This window comes from Astyanax mexicanus, chromosome 17 (genome assembly GCF_023375975.1).
Source record: "Astyanax mexicanus isolate ESR-SI-001 chromosome 17, AstMex3_surface, whole genome shotgun sequence".
Lineage (NCBI taxonomy): Eukaryota > Metazoa > Chordata > Actinopteri > Characiformes > Acestrorhamphidae > Astyanax > Astyanax mexicanus.
Window position 1 is genome coordinate 27,639,263 of NC_064424.1, and position 19,070 is coordinate 27,658,332.

General features: G+C 38.8%; 1 protein-coding gene across 1 annotated transcript in view; it reads left to right on the top strand.

Annotated features, from left to right (window-relative positions):
* The window catches only part of ptpra (protein tyrosine phosphatase receptor type A), a 57,995-nt gene extending 41,182 nt beyond the window's left edge, over positions 1–16,813 (top strand). Inside the window, exons 14-23 of the mRNA XM_007256538.4 lie at positions 634–800; positions 2,669–2,804; positions 3,998–4,147; positions 4,769–4,862; positions 4,976–5,052; positions 10,703–10,837; positions 11,012–11,137; positions 11,327–11,478; positions 12,202–12,337; positions 12,840–16,813. Of these exons, the coding sequence (XP_007256600.3) occupies positions 634–800; positions 2,669–2,804; positions 3,998–4,147; positions 4,769–4,862; positions 4,976–5,052; positions 10,703–10,837; positions 11,012–11,137; positions 11,327–11,478; positions 12,202–12,337; positions 12,840–12,914 (1,248 nt within the window). The 3' untranslated portion in view covers positions 12,915–16,813. The remainder of the gene's footprint in view (positions 1–633; positions 801–2,668; positions 2,805–3,997; positions 4,148–4,768; positions 4,863–4,975; positions 5,053–10,702; positions 10,838–11,011; positions 11,138–11,326; positions 11,479–12,201; positions 12,338–12,839) is intronic.
* The last annotated feature ends 2,257 nt before the right edge of the window (positions 16,814–19,070 follow it).

The following is a 19,070-nucleotide window of genomic DNA, read 5'->3' on the forward strand; positions in this document are numbered from 1 at the left end:
TCCAAAACTAGTTAGCATTAGTTATAAGGACACAATTGGAACATGCATCTACAAGCTTCTTTCTGTGGATCTGGTCTTGGTGTTGACCGATTTTTTTGCTCAGATTGGATTTGGCTACCTTGATGGTTCACATTCACAAATGTAAGTGAGCTGTATCTTTGTGTAATCGAAACTGATCTGATCCTGTAACACCTCACATGCACACATTGATGAATGAATAAGCGTCGCTTTCTTCACCACCAACAAAAACGTAATATTTGGGAGACGACGCGTATCTTCTTTAAGGAAAATGGAAGCACTTGGTCAGGTGAAAAGAGGTGAAAAGAGACAGCAGGTTTACTTTTGCTGTTTCTGCACAGCTGCACAAAGAGATGTGTGAGTACCATAGAGAAGCACGTAGCGCATGAAAAAGACGCATGAATTCCGATTTGACCGTTCACATTCATGTCCCATGTCCATGGATCAGATACGTACCTGATTTAAGATCACATATGAAAATGATTTGGGACGTTTACACAGCCATGAAAAAATCTGAGTTGAGTCACTTCAGCCTGGTAATGTAATTGTAGCCTTATTTACTTTATTGATCTTAACACATCACATATATTGATGCTAAACTCTTCTGTCTTTTAGGTGGGGGATGTATCTGGGAAGAAGCCACAGAGGCTTGTCACCCAATTCCATTTTACCAGCTGGCCGGACTTCGGTGTTCCTTTCACACCCATCGGCATGCTCAAGTTCCTCAAGAAGGTCAAAACATGTAACCCGCAGTACGCCGGGCCCATTGTGGTGCACTGCAGGTAAAGATTTTGAAAATGTACAGATGTAGCATCAGTTCATTTTTTTCCCCAGTTTTGCTTTTATTGCCACAGGTCCATAGTGGCTTACAACAGGTAAATCCTCCTCCTCCTCCTCCTGACAGTAGCCATGGGAGATGAGTTCATCACACTGTCAATAGTGTACCTGTATTAGTTAAAGCTTTAATGAGATTAGAAAGTTTACCTCTAATTTGCGTACATCTCCTGACATTTCCGAATTGTTTACACAACTGAAGCTTTCTTTCGAAGGCAGTGCATTTTGGTGCTCTCTGGTTCTGAACCAAAACATGTCAAAGTGTGAAAGATGCTGCTTTCCACAGCCTGACCCAAAGGTCAAAAAATTGGTCTCACCAAAAAAAAAGTGCTATCTGCTCAAATAAATAGTTTGAAGTGTGAAAGCCTTTTATATATATATATATATATATATATATATATATATATATATATATATATATATATATATATATATATATATATATATATATATAAAGGTTTAGACCTTCAAACCAATTAGAGAAAGTTGAGGCAGGCTATTGTCTCCTATTAAACAATAGAAGAAGAAAAAAAGAACTGTCCAAAATCTGTCAGCTCTTTGCATTCATGCTCATCATGCAGCAGTACAGGCTCAGCAGATTACTACTTGTGATTCCTTTGTCTACTTTAGATTAACCCTTATTTATAAAACCGAAATAAAAGGAATCCGAAGGTAATCTGTCTGCTGTGTTTTCTACATATTCTGGCAGGAAGGTAAAATTTGGCACGCCTGGAAAGGCAACCTGCTGAACTGACAACATTCTAAAAGCCAATCAGTGTCACGTTTGGACATGCAGCCCACATAGGAAATGATGGCAGGGCATAATAAAGTTCTTATTCTACTTACTCAAATGCAGTGTGAAACCAAAACTAACCAGACCAAATTTGTTCAATTTAATAAACACATTAACTGTGGTCCGGACTCTGGTCTGGACGTTCAGTCTATAACACCACCATGTGGCAAAATGATAAATTGCACATTTCAGTGTCAGCTGATTAGGCTTTTTTTAGGTTTATTTAGAATCAAAAATACATATTAATTTGAATACTTATTAATTTGAGTGTTTAGTTACTTTTTGTTGGTTAACTGATGATACAACTAGCAACTTTGCAAAGCTCTGATTGGTTAAATGTAGGCATCACAGGTTAGCACTCAGTAGTTGGGGCATGCAGTTGAGCTTAATTCAAATAGCTTTATTTACGCAGCTTTGAGAGATCCAGCAATTTTATGCAGTTTGTACAAACAGGCTAGAATGAGTAAGATGGAGCATATTTTGCCCCTGCAGATCCATCACTTTTTATTTATCTCTGAGTAGCTAACAGAAGTGAAAGGCTGCTTGCTTTGGGGCACTTCTGTGGAAAATATCATTGCTCTGGCGCTGCTAATCATTAGACTGTATTAAAACGGTATCACTGTTTAACTCTTCTTAGTCAACAGCTGCTAGCCTTGGGACAGTTCTGTAGCATTAAAACGTTTCAAACACTTGTGCAACTAACATTAACCATTGGCTGCTTACCTCAGAACGTGTCTATAACATTAGCCAAAACATTAGCCAAAGCTAATGCTGCTAGCTTTAAGATACTTACACACCATTAAAACTGCTATAGCATGATTTGCTCGTTTGTATTGCATTAAAGTTTGCGCTGGTATTTGTACTGTTTTACTGCTGTGTAGCTATTATTAGCCAAAGGCTGCTAGATTTTGGACACTTTATAGGATTCCATTTTAGAGTTTTAGTTTTAGACAGGTGTAGCACTTTGATACTTTTCATAAACAAAATTGTCTTTCTTTCTCCTTCTCACTCTTTTTCTCACAGTGCGGGAGTGGGCAGGACAGGGACCTTCATCGTCATTGATGCAATGTTGGACATGATGGGGGCCGAGAGGAAGGTGGATGTGTTTGGCTTCGTTACGCGGATCAGAGCACAGCGCTGCCAGATGGTTCAGACAGACGTCAGTTTCGTTTTTTTGCTGCCTTTTTCATGCAGGGATTTGTAAATGTTAGGCTTTTTTGGATGCACTGTTTTTAGACATTGTTTTTATATTGCTGAAGATAATACACGTTAAATTCATAAAATTATTCTGTTTAGAGCATGAATCTGGAACCATATGTCCCTGTTAGCTAAGCATTTTATAAGAACAGCATCGGTTCAAGCTTTTGGACTAGGGGTGCCTAATCCTGGTCTTGCAGAGTGTAGTTTTAACACTGATTTAATACTAAGACCGTCGTCAATTAAGGAATATCTGAATATCACAGCTAGTTGTGTTAGCTCAGAGCTGTTCCTGGTGGTAGAATTGGGCACTCCTGTCACAGTTCTGTTGATGCATGCATACGGGGATTGTGAGCATGTGATATGTAAATATGCAATTGCATCTTCTACTGCATACTTTACGTCATTGTATTTCATACCAGTAGAATTAATGGCAACTCTTTTCATGAATGTATGTCTATTAAACTCTTTAAACACACACATTATGCATTCATAAGGCGTTTTAAACATGGATATACATATTTATAAAAATGTATAACACATATGGACATGTTTATTATGCACTATGAATAGTGATCAAAATGCATAGTCGTTGTTTATAACATGTTATAACATGTTCAATACTAAGAACCTGCCTACTTAAAAACACACACTGATCCATGCTCAAAAAAAAATGTAACCACTCAGGAATTATACTTATGTTTTATATTAGTAGATCATAATATATATTGTGTTTGTTGTACACTCTACGTATATCAATAATGAGAATAAATTAATAGTGAAGGATCTATGATATTTAAACCGAAATGTGTAACATATTACAAGCACAGCTTAGAAATGCATTATAATTCATTGTTGTTATTATTATGTTTATAGAGTCTAATTGACATTGTTACATTCTAGTAGAAACTGTTGGAGAATTTATTTATTTATGTATTTATTATTTTTCTAGAAGGATTTTTTTAACATTAGTAAATAGTTTTATTTATTACTGTAGGGTTACAAGCACAAAAAAATACTACAATGCACAGACTTTTTTTTTTTTAATTTTCAACCATTTATACAATTCCAATAGTATCTTGCATCTCTCATTCGAATACCTCTTAATCTTCACATGATCACACCCCTCTTTTTCTATATCCCTCTCACCAACAGATGCAGTACGTGTTCATATTCCAGGCCCTGTTGGAGCACTACCTGTACGGGGACACAGAGCTTGAGGTGACTTCTCTGGAGTCTCACCTGGCCAAACTCTACGCCCCCTTACCTGGGGCTGGCTGTGGTGGCCTAGAGGCAGAATTCAAGGTGGGTCCTGATGACCACAGAATAGTACACAAGGTTCTCTATTTAAATTGTTCTGTCACTTAGAATCTTAATATTAATGCACTACTTTAACCTAGGCCACAAATCCGTAGAAGGTAGACATTTGATTGACAATTTTCATGTATATTAAAAGAACAGATACATTATTTTGAAAACTTAGGAAACTTTACGCTGCCCTCTGGTGGAGTATAGAGTTAATGCTTCTCTTGTTTTTTTTTACAAGGAAGCATATAGAATTAAAACATCAAAAGTCATAAAAGACTCATCATAACTAAGCAAGAGGGTGGAACTATCATGGTTCGGTGCAGTTTTGGCGTCTTGCTATTATTGATGGTTACACTGATATGGCAAAAATCATACACACTTACCTGTGTATCGGGAATAGAAATCATAACCACCTGCAGTGGACAGCGCAATGGGTAGTACTGATCGTGATCAGTGGTGTTTGGTTGAAATTGTCTCTACAAACAAACAAGTGAGTCTTTTTAGGTTCAGTGGGACACAACACTTGTCCTTGTGACCTTTGCCATGTCGATGTTAAAGCATTACTTGGACGCTATAGAGCAGGGATCATCTTTCTCTCTCTTTTACTCCTTTCCACAGAAACTCACCTCCATAAAGATCCAGAATGATAAAATGAGAACAGGGAATCTTCCAGCGAACATGAAGAAGAATCGTGTGCTGCAGATCATTCCATGTATGCTGTTTGTGTATATTTTATTCCTGACTTTTGATTAGCAAACTATATCATTTTGATCTCACACTCACCTCTGTTCCCCTCCTCTTGTGCTTCTTCTACCTCTCTTTCAGACGAGTTTAACAGAGTGATCATCCCTGTTAAGCGTGGCGAGGAGAACACAGACTATGTCAACGCCTCCTTTATTGATGTAAGTCTGAGTTTGTATGTAATTGTGATGTGACCCCAGTAGTGCTGGGCGATAAAACGATATCGATAGTTATCGAGGAAACTATATATCGCGATAAGTCGGGGCGAGAAATTCGATAAACTAAATTTTCTATTTCCCGTTTAAGTAGCGTTGTGAAAAGGCGCAGCACGAGATCAGGCAGCACGCTGAACTGCTGCTCAGCCCAGTACAACCCCTCCCCTCCCCTCTCCACCATCCCCCTCCGCCCCACCCCCCGAGCCCCTCCACTCTGAACTCCTCACATAGCGGCTCCTTCTCTCCCATTTACTGGATAAACTTCATTTACAGGTGCTGGTCAACGAATTAGAATAATTTGAAATAGTGCAATCATGAAATTCTTTGAATGCATTTTTTGTGCAGAAAGCAAATCAGGTGTTCACCGCACCTGTCCTACTCGTTAGACTAATCACAGAACTCGTTACCTGGAAAAAATTTGCTTAGCTGAGCTTTCCAAAAGGCCCATTTAGGCCATTTAACTGTGACACTGTTGTGTTATTGAATTAGAATAATGGAGAAACCGTTTCATTGAATTAGAATAAATGCTCGAAATTTTGTTTTCTGTGAAGAGTGTTCACTGTGCAGTATAAAGTCAGGGTTGAGTAGAATTTCTAAGTTGTAAAATCAATCATGGGTAAGCAGCGTGACCTCTCAACCGGAATAGTGGCTCAAATTCAAGCCCTTCGCCAACAAGGCTTGACCCAAACTAAAATTGCTGAGCAGCTCGGCATCAGCCAGTCTTCCGTCTGCAAAGCTCTCAAGAAAAACTGCAGCAAGCGCACCAACTGTTCCGGCGTCCGAAAAACTTCTGCTCGCGACAACAAGCAGCTGAGAAAGATCGCAGTCAGCAACCGGTTCAAGTCCACTTCCGAGCTCACCGACTTGTGGAACAAGCAGACCGGCGCTGACGTCTCCAGATCAACCACTTACCGTCGTCTGCGCAAACTCGGCTTCAAATCTCGCGTTCCAGCAGTAAAACCGATGCTGAACAAGAAACAAATGGAGAAACGGCTGAAGTGGGCCAAAGAACATGGCGAGTGGACTGCTGAAGACTGGCAGAAAGTGGTCTTCAGTGACTAATCACGCTTCTGCATCTCCTTCGGTGACCAAGGTCCTCGTGTCTGGCGTCGTGGTGGCGAAACCTACAACCACGAGTGCGTGAAAAGATCCGTCAAGTTTCCCCAGAGCGTTATGGTCTGGGGATGCATGTCCGCTCGAGGTGTAGGGAAACTCTGCTTCCTCAAGAAGACTGTCAATGCTGCCGTATATCAAGATGTTCTGGAAACGTTCCTGATTCCGACTGTTGAGGAACAGTTCGGCGAAGAAGACTTCATATTTCAACAGGATCTTGCACCGGCTCATGCGGCAAAGTCGACCAAAGATTGGTTCACTAAAAAACAGCTTGAAGTTTTGGCATGGCCGGCCAACTCGCCTTACCTCAATGTCATTGAAAACCTTTGGGCCATCGTCAAGCGGAAAATTCGCGACAGAAAGCCTACTACGCTGGACCAACTGAAGCAGAACATCGCCACTGCCTGGGAAGCTGTGAGTGCGGAAACTTGCGACAAGCTGGTCAAATCGATGCCGCGGAGACCTCAGGCAGTCATACAAGCCAAGGGGGCAGCCACAAAATACGGAGAAAGTGATGATTGTAATTATAATAAAAATTATTCTAATTCAATGAAACGGTTTCTCCATTATTCTAATTCAATAAAACAACAGTGTCACAGTTAAATGGCCTAAATGGGCCTTTTGGAAAGCTCAGCTGAGCAAATTTTTTTCCAGGTAACGAGTTCTGTGATTAGTCTAACGAGTAGGACAGGTGCGGTGAACACCTGATTTGCTTTCTGCACAAAAAATGCATTCAAAGAATTTCATGATTGCACTATTTCAAATTATTCTAATTCGTTGACCAGCACCTGTATACTATTCAGCGGCGCTACACTGGAAAACTCACCTTTTAAATATGAGGCATGCGTCTCCAAGATATTTAGAGAGGTGAGCTTGTTCAGATTTCTGAAGGCAGGTAAACGCTGCTCTGTTTGCTGCTAGTTAGATTAGCTTGTCTCCAGTTTAAAGTTAGCGATGTTTAGGTGTAAAAGGGATCTGTGCAATCTGTCATCATTAGCTAAGATGCTTTCACTGCTTTTTACATTCTAATAAACTAATGGGTAACGCACGTTAGCCGTGTTAATCCACGTTTCGTGTAAATTAAGGTTAACTTCAGCACGAGTGAGGGGTTAGTATATAAACACACAGAAAGGAAGCACTTTCCATCTTTTTTCCTAACTCTCACTGTTTCTGTTAGAAAACCCTGAGGGCAGCATTCTCCTCTGTCTTTGTGTTTTATAGTTTTTAACAGATAGAGAGTCTGTTATGCTGGATATTTTACTAAATACAGAAGATTATATAATCTGTCTAGCTGTATTTGAACTGAGCTAAACATTGCTGTTACTGAACTGGAGTTTTAAATACACTTTAGTAATGTAAGTCTAGTCTACTGAAAGCCAGTAATGTTAGTATAAATCTGTACTGCGGTAGAAGTGGATCATTTCAGAAACTTGACTTTATTCCTCCCACCTCCATTATAGGCCACTTTTTTTTTTAAATATTTAAATGTTAGCTTAATTTAAATGAAAAAAAACTAAAGGCTCTTATTTAAAAAAAAACATAAGCAGTAAATTATCTAAAATTACAACAAATAGAAAATAGAAAAACAGTAAAACATATGTAATACATACTTTTTATATGACCAAAATTAAACTAGACTGAAATCTGACTAAAACTAATAATATCCGATAGACTAAAATGTAACTAAAACTATTATACATTTTAGTGAAAAGACTAAGACTGTATCAAAATCACCTGTCAAAATGAACACTGTGATATACTCTTGTATTTTGCTTTATGTAGTTGCCTGCATTCAGGGAGGGGAATGATCTTTTGATTAAATATAATTTTATAAAAATAAATAAAGTGTTATTGCAATTTAAATTAAACAGACATATAATGTAAAGGGTCTTACATATTTTTTAGTTTATATATTTGTCCCCTTTTTAAAATTAATTTAAAAGCTGTACCCACCTGGCAAGATGTTAACATCCTAGTGTCTGTCCACAAGGCTCTGAGCCTGCTAGTGATTTTGTCCATAACTCCCTTATTCTGTCACTTCTGAGTAAAAATAGAAACCTTTAAGTGTAACAGAAAGTGATTTGATTTATATCGTGATACATATCGATATCGGCTGATATGAAAAACTATATCGTAATAAGATTTTTTTCCATATCGCCCAGCCCTAGACCCCAGGCTGTATTTGATGTTCATACAGCTTTGTTGTATTTCACAGCTTGTGGTTAAGATTGGAAGCTTCATACTCTGAGGCAGTGGTTTTCAGACCAGGGTGTCCGCACATCCCTAAAAAGTCATGAATTCATGTTTTTAGTCTGATGAGGGGTCTAGTGGACCACTGTCACTATGACCTGGGATTCCCTGGTTGAATCCCGGTTTGAATGCCTGGCAATAGGCATGGTGCCACTAGGTTCAAGCTGTGTGTGCACTTTTAGTGTTGGTCCCTGAAGAACACATATTTGGACACCAAACATGTCTTGGCTGGTTGGCTACATCTGGGGTAGGTTAAAAACATTGCCACACAATTTATTTTTTTGAAGAAGTAGTCTACAAACGACTCACTTTGGACCACAGACCACACATGGTGTTCTGGTTCTGGAGGCTTTTGGAAGGATTGGAGGAAGTTCATTTTTCGGTATTGAGATCATTTGCCCAGCCGTGTAGAAGATGGTAGATGATAAACACGTGTATGTGCATTTGTCTCAGTGAGTGAGCGTCTGAGAGAGCAGGACATGTTCTGTTTTCAGGATTGATCAGTCCTTCCCTGCAGCTGTATTATGGACCATCTGCTGCCCATCTCCACCCACGTTTCGGTGGATTTTGGCACGTTTGGTGTCCCAGCAGGGCTGTAGTGAAACACACTGATTACTGCTCATGTAATAAGAACCAGACTCTAAGCTCAGTCAGGCCAGTGTTTGCGAAGATGTCCCACACTTTTGGTCGTTCCAGGAGTGCTTTGTTTTATTGTTGTAGAGACTGCAGTTCCAGAACATCCCATCGGCCGTGTGTTATGTATAGACTTGTTTTGTATCTAAATGTTTCTTCTAAAGTCAGGGGTACTCATAAAGAGTTGTACTTTGCTCCAGAAACAGCCTTAGCTCTAATGTGAAGGCTTTACTTTAGAAACTCTGGAACATGGATGCAAGGATTTGGGTGCAACCCAAAACAATCAAACATGTGACCCGAGAGAGAAGGTGGACAGAGGTGGTCTCTGTCCAGTTCTAAATGAATTTTGAAGCCATTTAATGGATTAAGTGGTTAGTAGTGATGTGTATTGGCAAGGACTGGGCTATATGATATGCATCAAAATATAGGTGTTATTCCATATATTACAACGTATTGCTATACTGTAAGCCACACAATATATTGTGATTAATGTCTAAAAATGTATTTAAACATACTATATATTAAATATATTAAATGTGAGTAAAAGAAAAGATTGCTATTCATCCAATCATAACAGTGGGATCTTATGACCGAAAACAACAGGGCTCTCTAGTGGGTTTAAACACAACACTAAAGGAACACAGACAATCTTTTAAGACAATTTATTTTAAAAAACGAAACTGAGATTTTATGAATCAATACAGCCGGAAACACGAATGTTTTGCAGTACTTAGATATATCCATATTTTCTTACTTTCCTAATGGCCAGAGCATAATCTGCCAGAGCATAATCTGCCCAGTTAAACAGCTCTAAAGCCTATTATATTGAACAGATTGGTACTGCTGCTAAGACCAAATGCCAGCTCTGCTGTTGCTCCATGTTAAACTGTAGAGAAATCCACACCAATCCAGAACACAGTACCTTCTTTCTGTATTTACTTTCTTGCTTCCAGCCCAAACAGGTCTGACCAATAAGCAGAGAGAACATCCTCACATGGTTTGAAATGGTTATGAAATGAAGAGCTAATTCATGCTTAAACTATAAACATTATATAAATAAAAACCCAAAAACAGGTTTAAAAATAAAAATGAATAAATCAACCTTTTTTTTAATGTTTAAAAGTTTTCCTGCTAAGTTTTTTCGGCTTGCAGGCTGCTGTGATAAATGAGACTGGTATCACCTTTTTGTCTGCTTATTTTATTTTTATTGCATTATATTATGTGCTAATATGAACACAAATTAGACCAGGATAACATGTGATAAATGTATCAATGTATAGTGTTAGGAGCCAAAGCAGCTGAACTTGAACTACAAGTATAAACACACCCTAGCTCTACCACTACAGCTTATTCAACAGGTACTTGATAAAGTTTGACAGTTGCACATTCCAATGCTGGGGGCTGTGTAACTCCTTAAGTTTGTGCTGGGCATCAGGTTCGGTGGTGATGTGGGACTCTGTTTTACCCTATAGAAAAATGTTCTTTTAGCAGTGCTGATTACATAATACATTATGTAGCAATGTATGAAGTAACAAATGCAGTTATTGGGAAACATTATAGAGCATAAATGTTGATGGCTTGTGTGTGTGTGTGTGTGTAGGGCTACAGGCAAAAAGACTCGTACATGGCAAGCCAGGGACCATTGCAGCACACCATTGAAGACTTCTGGAGAATGATCTGGGAGTGGAGGAGCTGCTCTATCGTCATGCTAACAGAGCTGGAGGAGAGAGGACAGGTGCCTACCTTTCTGGAAGTTTTTATAATTTATATAACTTCTGAGAAGGTTTTTGCAGGAGCTCACCTCTGTTTAAAGCTCTCTTTTTTTTTTTGTTTGAAGACCAAGAATGATTGCTTATCAATATCAACAACCACTCTATATCTCTCTCTCTCGTTGTCTCTCACTCTGTAGGAGAAGTGTGCTCAGTATTGGTCCAGTGATGGCGTGATGGTGTGTGGTGACTTGTCCATTGAGCTGAAGAGAGAGGATGAGTGTGAAAGCTACACTGTGAGAGACTTGCTTGTCACCAACAACAGAGTGAGTACACACACTATCACACAGCACATCCCATGACTTCTTGTTTTTCTCCTACTGCTGGAATAGCTGGTAACACATATACAGCTTCCTCTGCAGTGAGGACATAACTGCCCTATAATCATGTGAGACAATTATGCCAAAGGGATTTTATGTCACACATAATGTTAATGTCTTATCCTCTCTCTCCAGGAGAATAAGGCTCGGGCAGTTCGCCAGTTCCACTTCCACGGCTGGCCGGAGGTGGGCATCCCCACAGATGGCAAAGGAATGATCAACATCATTGCTGCTGTCCAGAAGCAGCAGCAGCAGTCTGGAAACCACCCAATCACTGTGCACTGCAGGTGAGACACGCCCACATCCACTCCACCAGTTAGAATAACCTAGTTACTCCATTACTTGAAACCACTGACTCACTGTTTCCTGTAGATGAGTCACGCCCACTAAACCAATTAGAAACACCCTGTAAAACTGAATGTGAACTATGGTCACTCCACTGTACTTGTTAGAACAACTTGTGCAATGCAGTTGAGCCTCGTCTATCCCAGCATTTGGATCCACCCAAAAACTGTGCATGGTCTGGAAGTCACGCCCTTTCCACTAATCAGAACCACCCAATTAGTGTGGGCTGAGCCAGGCCCCATTGCAACAACCAGTCACTGTGTGCTGGAGGTGAGCCACGCCCACTTCACAACTTAGTATGAGACAATCAATGTGCACTGCAGGTGAGTCACATTTACTCAGTCATGTGGAACTGCTGTGCATAGTTGCTTGAGTCATGACCAATTTACTAGTTAAAACACAACATCTCAACTACTTGGAACCCCCCAGTCACTGCGGACTGCATATTAGTCAACCCTGGTCCAATCCATGTGTTTAAAACAACCAATTACTGTCAATAGCCTACACCACGCCCACTCCATCATTTAAAACAATGTATTACTATTAACTATGTGTAAAACATGCCCACTTCGCAATTATTTTAACGAAATTTAAGGAAAAATAAGAAATAAGGCCTTGTGTTTATTTTAATTTACCTATCTTTTTAAATGTGTGTGGTTTTTCAGCGCCGGGGCGGGTCGTACAGGGACGTTCTGTGCTCTGAGTACGGTTCTGGAGCGAGTCAAAGCAGAAGGCATTCTGGATGTCTTTCAGACAGTAAAGAGCCTCAGACTACAGAGACCCCACATGGTGCAGACACTGGTGAGTTGTTTAAAGATACTTACATACGTTCACATGCATAATCAGAACACTACACTGTACAATATTGCCCACACTACACCAGTTAAACTCACCCAAGCCAAGCCCAAACCCAGTTGCAGCTGCAAAGTTACTGTGCACTGCAGGAGCATGTGTCCATTCTGAATTGGGCTGCAAAATGACTTGAAATCAAATCGTATTTCTCATATATAGTTGCCATACTGGATATATAAGGTTTTGTGTGTCAGGAGGAGTTGCAGGTTTATTCTATACCAGGGCTGTCCAGTATCCAAACACAAAGGGCCGTTGTGACTGCAGGTTTTCATTCCAGCCAAGGAGAAGCACACGTGATCTGTTTGTAGACTAATTGAACAAATGTAAACCTGATCACAAATACCTTCATCCACAAAAGCCTTTTTGCAGATTCGGTTTGACACACTTGTTCTATGCTAAATTCTATTAATTTATCACTTGTTAATGCTTGTCTTTGTAATCCCAAATGCAGGAGCAGTACGAGTTCTGCTACAAAGTGGTCCAGGAATACATTGATGCCTTCTCCGACTACGCCAACTTTAAGTAGGGACCCTTTGGAGGAAACAAGTAGGGATCCTACAGAGGGAAAGACTTTTTTCTCTCTCTCTTACGCAAAGTCAATCATACACACATTCAGCACTGTGGTGGAAAAGAGGTCTGGCTGTAATAATGGAAAAGGGAACAGAACCAGCAGGACCGATTAAGGACAAAAGAGAGATGCCATTCTTTTCTGTCGGACAAGGACAAAAAGAGAAAAAAACAGAAATGCCTTCTTGAGTATTTTGTAATATTGGTCTTGTTAATATGTTTCTCTTTCTTTTTCCCACCAGTGTAAATACACATACCATGTCAGATTTTTTGTTTTGTTTATAGAAGCAGTTCTGGCTGCAGTGTGACTTTTTTTCCTTATATAGTTTACTGATATATATATATATATATATATATATATATATATATATATATATATATATATATATATATATATATATGAAAATATGAGACTCCTAATGGGTTTGAGTTGAACAGTGGGACCTTCGGGGATTTTTCTTTTTTTTTCCTTTTCCAGGTGTGAGATTCTAACCGTTTCTATCTCTGCAATTGAGTGACGGACCATTTTACCACTCTATTGTGTTTGATGGCCGCTTTTGGCGTCCAAGTGACAGCACACACAACACATACATGCACACACTTGTGTAAACCACATAGCATAAATGCAGGCAGCATTTATTTAGTATTTCATTGCATTTTAAATTTTGAGGAATTATGCTGGAGAGAATGGGACTGTTCATTTTGTATTTTGTATATTGTTTGGATCTTTAGCTGTGAAGCTTTGGAGAAATGGAGAAGGCCCAGATTTCTCTCCCAGTTGTCAGCACTAGTGCCATCGAAAGGTGCATCTCATGCCAAGGTAACCAATGAAACAAGCTCATTAGCTGAGAAGTGACTCCCGTAAAATCCAGAAGCTTCTGCAGAGATCCATAAGTATGTGTTGAAAAGCGCAAGCGCGACACCAGTGAGGGTAAAATGTTACCCATGCTAATGAACATTAGAATGAAAGAACAACCAGTTAAAACAGTCTTACCTGTGTAATGCTCACTGGCTTTTGCTAATTAGCATTACACAAGGTAATGCTAATTGCCATTCATTCCTCGTTAGCAATATTTACAGTCCACTGAGCCAATCAAAGAGTTACTCATCGTTGTTTGCTTGTGTACTTGTTTACCTGTTTGTCTGCAGTCAGCCCTGTCACGATACTTACATTACCGACTTACCGTACAATATAGAATTTTTGCTGATATTAATATCACCAGTTGTGTTTACTTGCATGTTTGCTTAAGCCTGGTTTACACTTCTGCATTGAGTCAAGGCGTTGTCTACAGCATAGCCTGCACAAGTGCTATGCAGCATTTTAACAGATTTCTACTTCTGCGTTCATACGTTCATGTGTCTGTGACTGTTGCTCTCCAGTTTTAATTGTAAAGGTGTGGGCGGGAACACAAGGCTTAGCAGGCCAATCGCAGCTGCTGTCGTGTAGGCCGATTTGTAGTTACATTTCTGTCCCCAAAAAAAATTATGGTGACAGGCATATCCGTAACCTTAGCCAAACCTTCATCGTGAATGAGAAGAGAATTTTGAACAGAATGACGGACAGCGCATAATCGATTGTTGACTTTTGGAATGCTTACACAGTGGTGCCCTGTGACCAGACCAGTTTTGACTTGTTTCATTCATTAATTTGATTAGAACTCCTGGTCAGTGCTGTATGTAAATGCCCATAGACATTACACAGTGCAGAGTTTGCATGTTAGTAATAAGTGGGATTGTGGGAGGGCAGTGGTTATAGTCAGACAGATTTATTCATTCCATATTGGCAGTATATGTATGTTTTTCTTTTTTTTTAACCCCTCTTTCTTTTTTTTCTTCTAAATACAGGGTGTTTTAAAACAGTTTAATTTAGGGGTCTTTTATGTAAGAGGAAAATTTGTCCAAATATAAATATATTTATATATATATATTTTTGCTTTATAAACACAAACACTAACAGAGCTGGCAATGCTGTGTAAATGTGTGTGGGGGGGGGGGGCTTCAAAGTTGCTGACTTATATGACTGGACAGAAAACTGTGCCAACACTTGCCCTCACTAGTCACTACACCCCCTTCAAGTTTCCCACATAGCCACTTGTTGTAGCAGGCTCTGCCCCCTCACACACTTGAGTGGGGCTAGGTCCCATCGCAATGCTCCAAAGTCCTTGGACCGGTCTACTCAGCAAGTGCCTCATCACTTCACCGCTTGACGCTTCGCTGTTTGCTGTATGATTTTCTTTTTTTGCCTGTTTACAAACTTTTATCTTTCCCTATTTTTGCAGGAAATATTTGCAGGAGCTCACAATTACAGTTCAGCTTTAACGTGATGGTTTGTGCAAGATGATTTCTACCTTACCCCAAACTAGTTTGTTTAACATCATTTTTGTTTTGTTGTTGTTTCTCTGGGGCTGAGAGGCTAATATGGCCAACATAGCCAAAGCTAATATAAAACATTAGCTTTGACATGGCAAATCTATACAGGAGACAAAACCCTAACTTTCTATAAACTTTTTTGGTGCATCCATCATGACATTCTGACACACCATAATTAACTGATGTTCTGCTTTCTGTTGTTAGATGGAGGTAACACCCAACTTTTCTCAGTTTTTTAAAAGAAAATTAAATGTTCATAATTATTTCTACCTCTACATTTTACACTTCCCAAATTAGTTTGTTAATAATTGTATACTTACAGAAGTATCAAACTGTGTAAAAATGATTAAACTAATTATTACTAGACATTTTAGATTTATTATAATTTTCCTTGCCAGATTACGTTGTTTTTGCTGCATATACTCCAATACGCATTATGCACAGTAGAATCACAGCTTATTTGGGAAAGTTGGAATTCCTGTACATTATGTACATTTCATACTTTGCCAAACACACTTTAAAGCTGATTTGTGTTCACTGTACTGAAATGTTTTTGTAGCTGTTTTTAATCTCTATTATTTGTCCAACTTCGTTACTCAGTTTCTTTCCTCAAATGTTCCACACTATACTCAGACCAGTCCACTGACCCAACATCTGCCGTAAAGTGCTGCCAGCTTTAGAGCTTTCCAAAATTACAACCGAAGCCCCATTAGCTACAGGTCTGATGCAGCACGATGTGTGATGGGTAAAATACTCCACTGGAAGGACCCGGGCACTAAACCTCTCCCATAAATCCCAAACGAAGCTCTTATTTGAATATTTGAGAATCCCACTGGTGGACTTTTAAACCCCCTGCACACGGTCCAGTCCCATACAGTAGTGCTTAACCTAATCGCTATTGAACAGCAGTCTGAAGCAATCAATAAAGCACCTGCCCATTGACTTACTATAAACCAGTTTCAAGTCAGTGGCTTTTCCTGTTCTGCTTGATTGTTGCTGGTGGTCATCGATTGTTATTGATAGATCGTAATGGGGCAAATTTACCCCCACTTCTCCAAACAAGTTACGTTATTTTAAAACTTTTTTCTCCCCATGTTTTTTTTTAACCCCTCATACATCATCCTTTCACTTCTTCATCCCTTGTGCTTTCTAAAACTCCCTTTACTCCCTTCTGTACATAACATTATTTATATTTCATTCCTCTCCTCCTATGCCTTGCATTTTTTTATGACAATTGTATATGAAACTGTACTGGGACCATTTCGAAATGTATTAGTTTTTTTTTCATATTTTAAATTTGGTATTATTGTCTTAAAATCCTATTTTTTATTTTGCATCTGTTTTTTTCTAGTGTTTTGTTATTCAAAATTTGAATATATGTGTATATATAATTATATATATTATAAAAATTATATATAATTATATAATGCCAAATGGCCTTTCTAAGCAAGAAACTGTTCAAACCTAATAAAAGTGCTTGAGATTTTATACCTGGCTTCCATTTGGTGTGAATTTACTGCTTGTTTCTGTTATATTGGTGACCTAAGTGAGGGGAACTTGAATGTCCTCGGGTAATACATTTGTATTATAGATACCTTACTACAAAATAAAAGTACTGAAAAACACAAAAGTGTATTAAATCATTATGATTTACAATGTTTACATTTCATGCAAACTAGAGATTCAGTGAAATGAAAATAGCAAACAAAACATAAGGCTACATGAAGGCTGAATACCAAATGATTTAGCTTTAATTTATTTTAGCTAGTTAGCTGGGTATCTTAGCTAATGTTACTAACCTATCCCTGTACAGCTTATAATAAATTGGCCTTTTCACTTATTTGTCTGAACACAAAGCATTGTTCTTTTAAATTGTCAGCTACATTTGGTTGCCAGATATTCAGTGCATCCATAATCTAAACCTTTGAACATTTTCTATTTTATCTGATATATTTTTTAATATCTGTTTTTAAAAAATTATAAAGTAATAAAACTTCAGTTACAGAAGGGCACCTGTTGATGGTGGTGATGGTTGATCTTTTTTCTGAAATTATAATGAAATACTTAGTTTAATAACTGAGACCTCTTATATAGTAAAAACAGACAAAAGTGTAATATATTCTAAACAAACTCATTCCTGGCCATCATTTTAAACATGTCTGTATTGCAAATTTTATATAAAAAAATATTACATTTTAAAATTTCAGTTAAGAGTCCCCCATTAAAGACTGTGTCCAGAAATATCTTGCAGCCCCCGCTCCCTCCCTCCTGGCTCATTTCGTCCACTCTTTGGCTGTCAGAGAGAATAATTAGCCTGTCATCTAGACCGCGGTCAGTGCAGAGAGGTTAATCCCTGCTTTCTGAAGGAGCGTCAGGAGGAAAAGCCTCGTAATTCCGTGATGAAGGAATGCTGATTAGTTTCTCTCTGCTGTTGTCAACAGAGGCCCTCGATTGACATTAAAGCTCATTCAGGGATCTCTTTATTACCCAAACCTTAAAATGTACGAAGTGGACAAAGGTAGTAAAGAATTTTAGTAGTAACTGTATTCAGCAACAAGAGCATTGTGCATTTTCTGCTGGTGCCTACATTACGAAAGAGAAGGAACCTGCAAGTAAATATTAAAATAATAGAGCTGAAGTGCTCAAAAACTCAAATTAAAAATAGCAACCATCCTCTTGACCAGGCCTATCCATAACCTTAGCCAAACTTAAAGCCGAATATGTTTAGAGTTGGAGCGTTTTCCAGCTACATCAGGTGTTCTGCTGTTTTTTTCTCTGTAAAAGTAAACCTTCACAGTGAATGAGAACAGAATATTAAACAGAATGACGGACAGCGCATAATCGATTGTTGACTTCTGGAAAGCTTAAACAGTGGTGCCCTGTGACCAGACCAGTTCTGACTGGTTCCATTCATTGATTTGAGTAGAACTTCTGGTCAGTGCTGTATGTAAACGCCCATAGACATTACTCAGTGCGTTGTTTTGCTAAAGAGCAAAAAAAACTGACCTGCGTATTTCTTTTTTCTTCAGTAAACAGGTTTTAGGCAGCAACAATGCAAGAGCTTTGCTGGAGTTACAGCCAGAGAGTGTGTTAAAAGGTTTATATCTGGAGTTTAAAATTATGTCTGTCGGGTTAAAACGTTTGATATTGTACTTTGTTGAGAAAAAGGGTAAACAGTTTCAGTCGCAAAAAAAAGATCTAACTTTTTCATAAATTTTTGTTCAACTGCTTTTAAGGAACCTATTAATTTTGGACTCACTCAGCAGCGCCCCCTGGTGGTCAAATAAACCTGGAGAATATTCTTAAATGGGTGTTTTCCGCTTTATAAGAGAATCTCTTTGGCAAATTAAAAGCTAAGTGTCGTTCTTCTGCAGGTGACATTATTATAGTGGTTTACAACATTTCCATGTACATTTCAGGGCTTTTTCAGATCCCACCTGTCACGGAAGTTCATGAAGTCTCGTAAATTTTAAATACAAAATCCCGGAAATCATTTTTAAAGAGAAGGAGAGAGAAAACGGTACGAGAGGAACACACACACACAGTGAGAGAGTGACACAGAGCATCCTGATCCATGCTTAGTGGACCAATGAGGTTTTAGTGTGGGTGGGACTTGCAGCATGTGAGAGAACAGGAGAGAAAGCCCCACACAGTGTCATGCAGCACTGTGACAGAATGTTCATTAAACACTAAAAAATCAAACACATTTGACTCCACTCTATATATACTTTATAGTCTGTGTTTG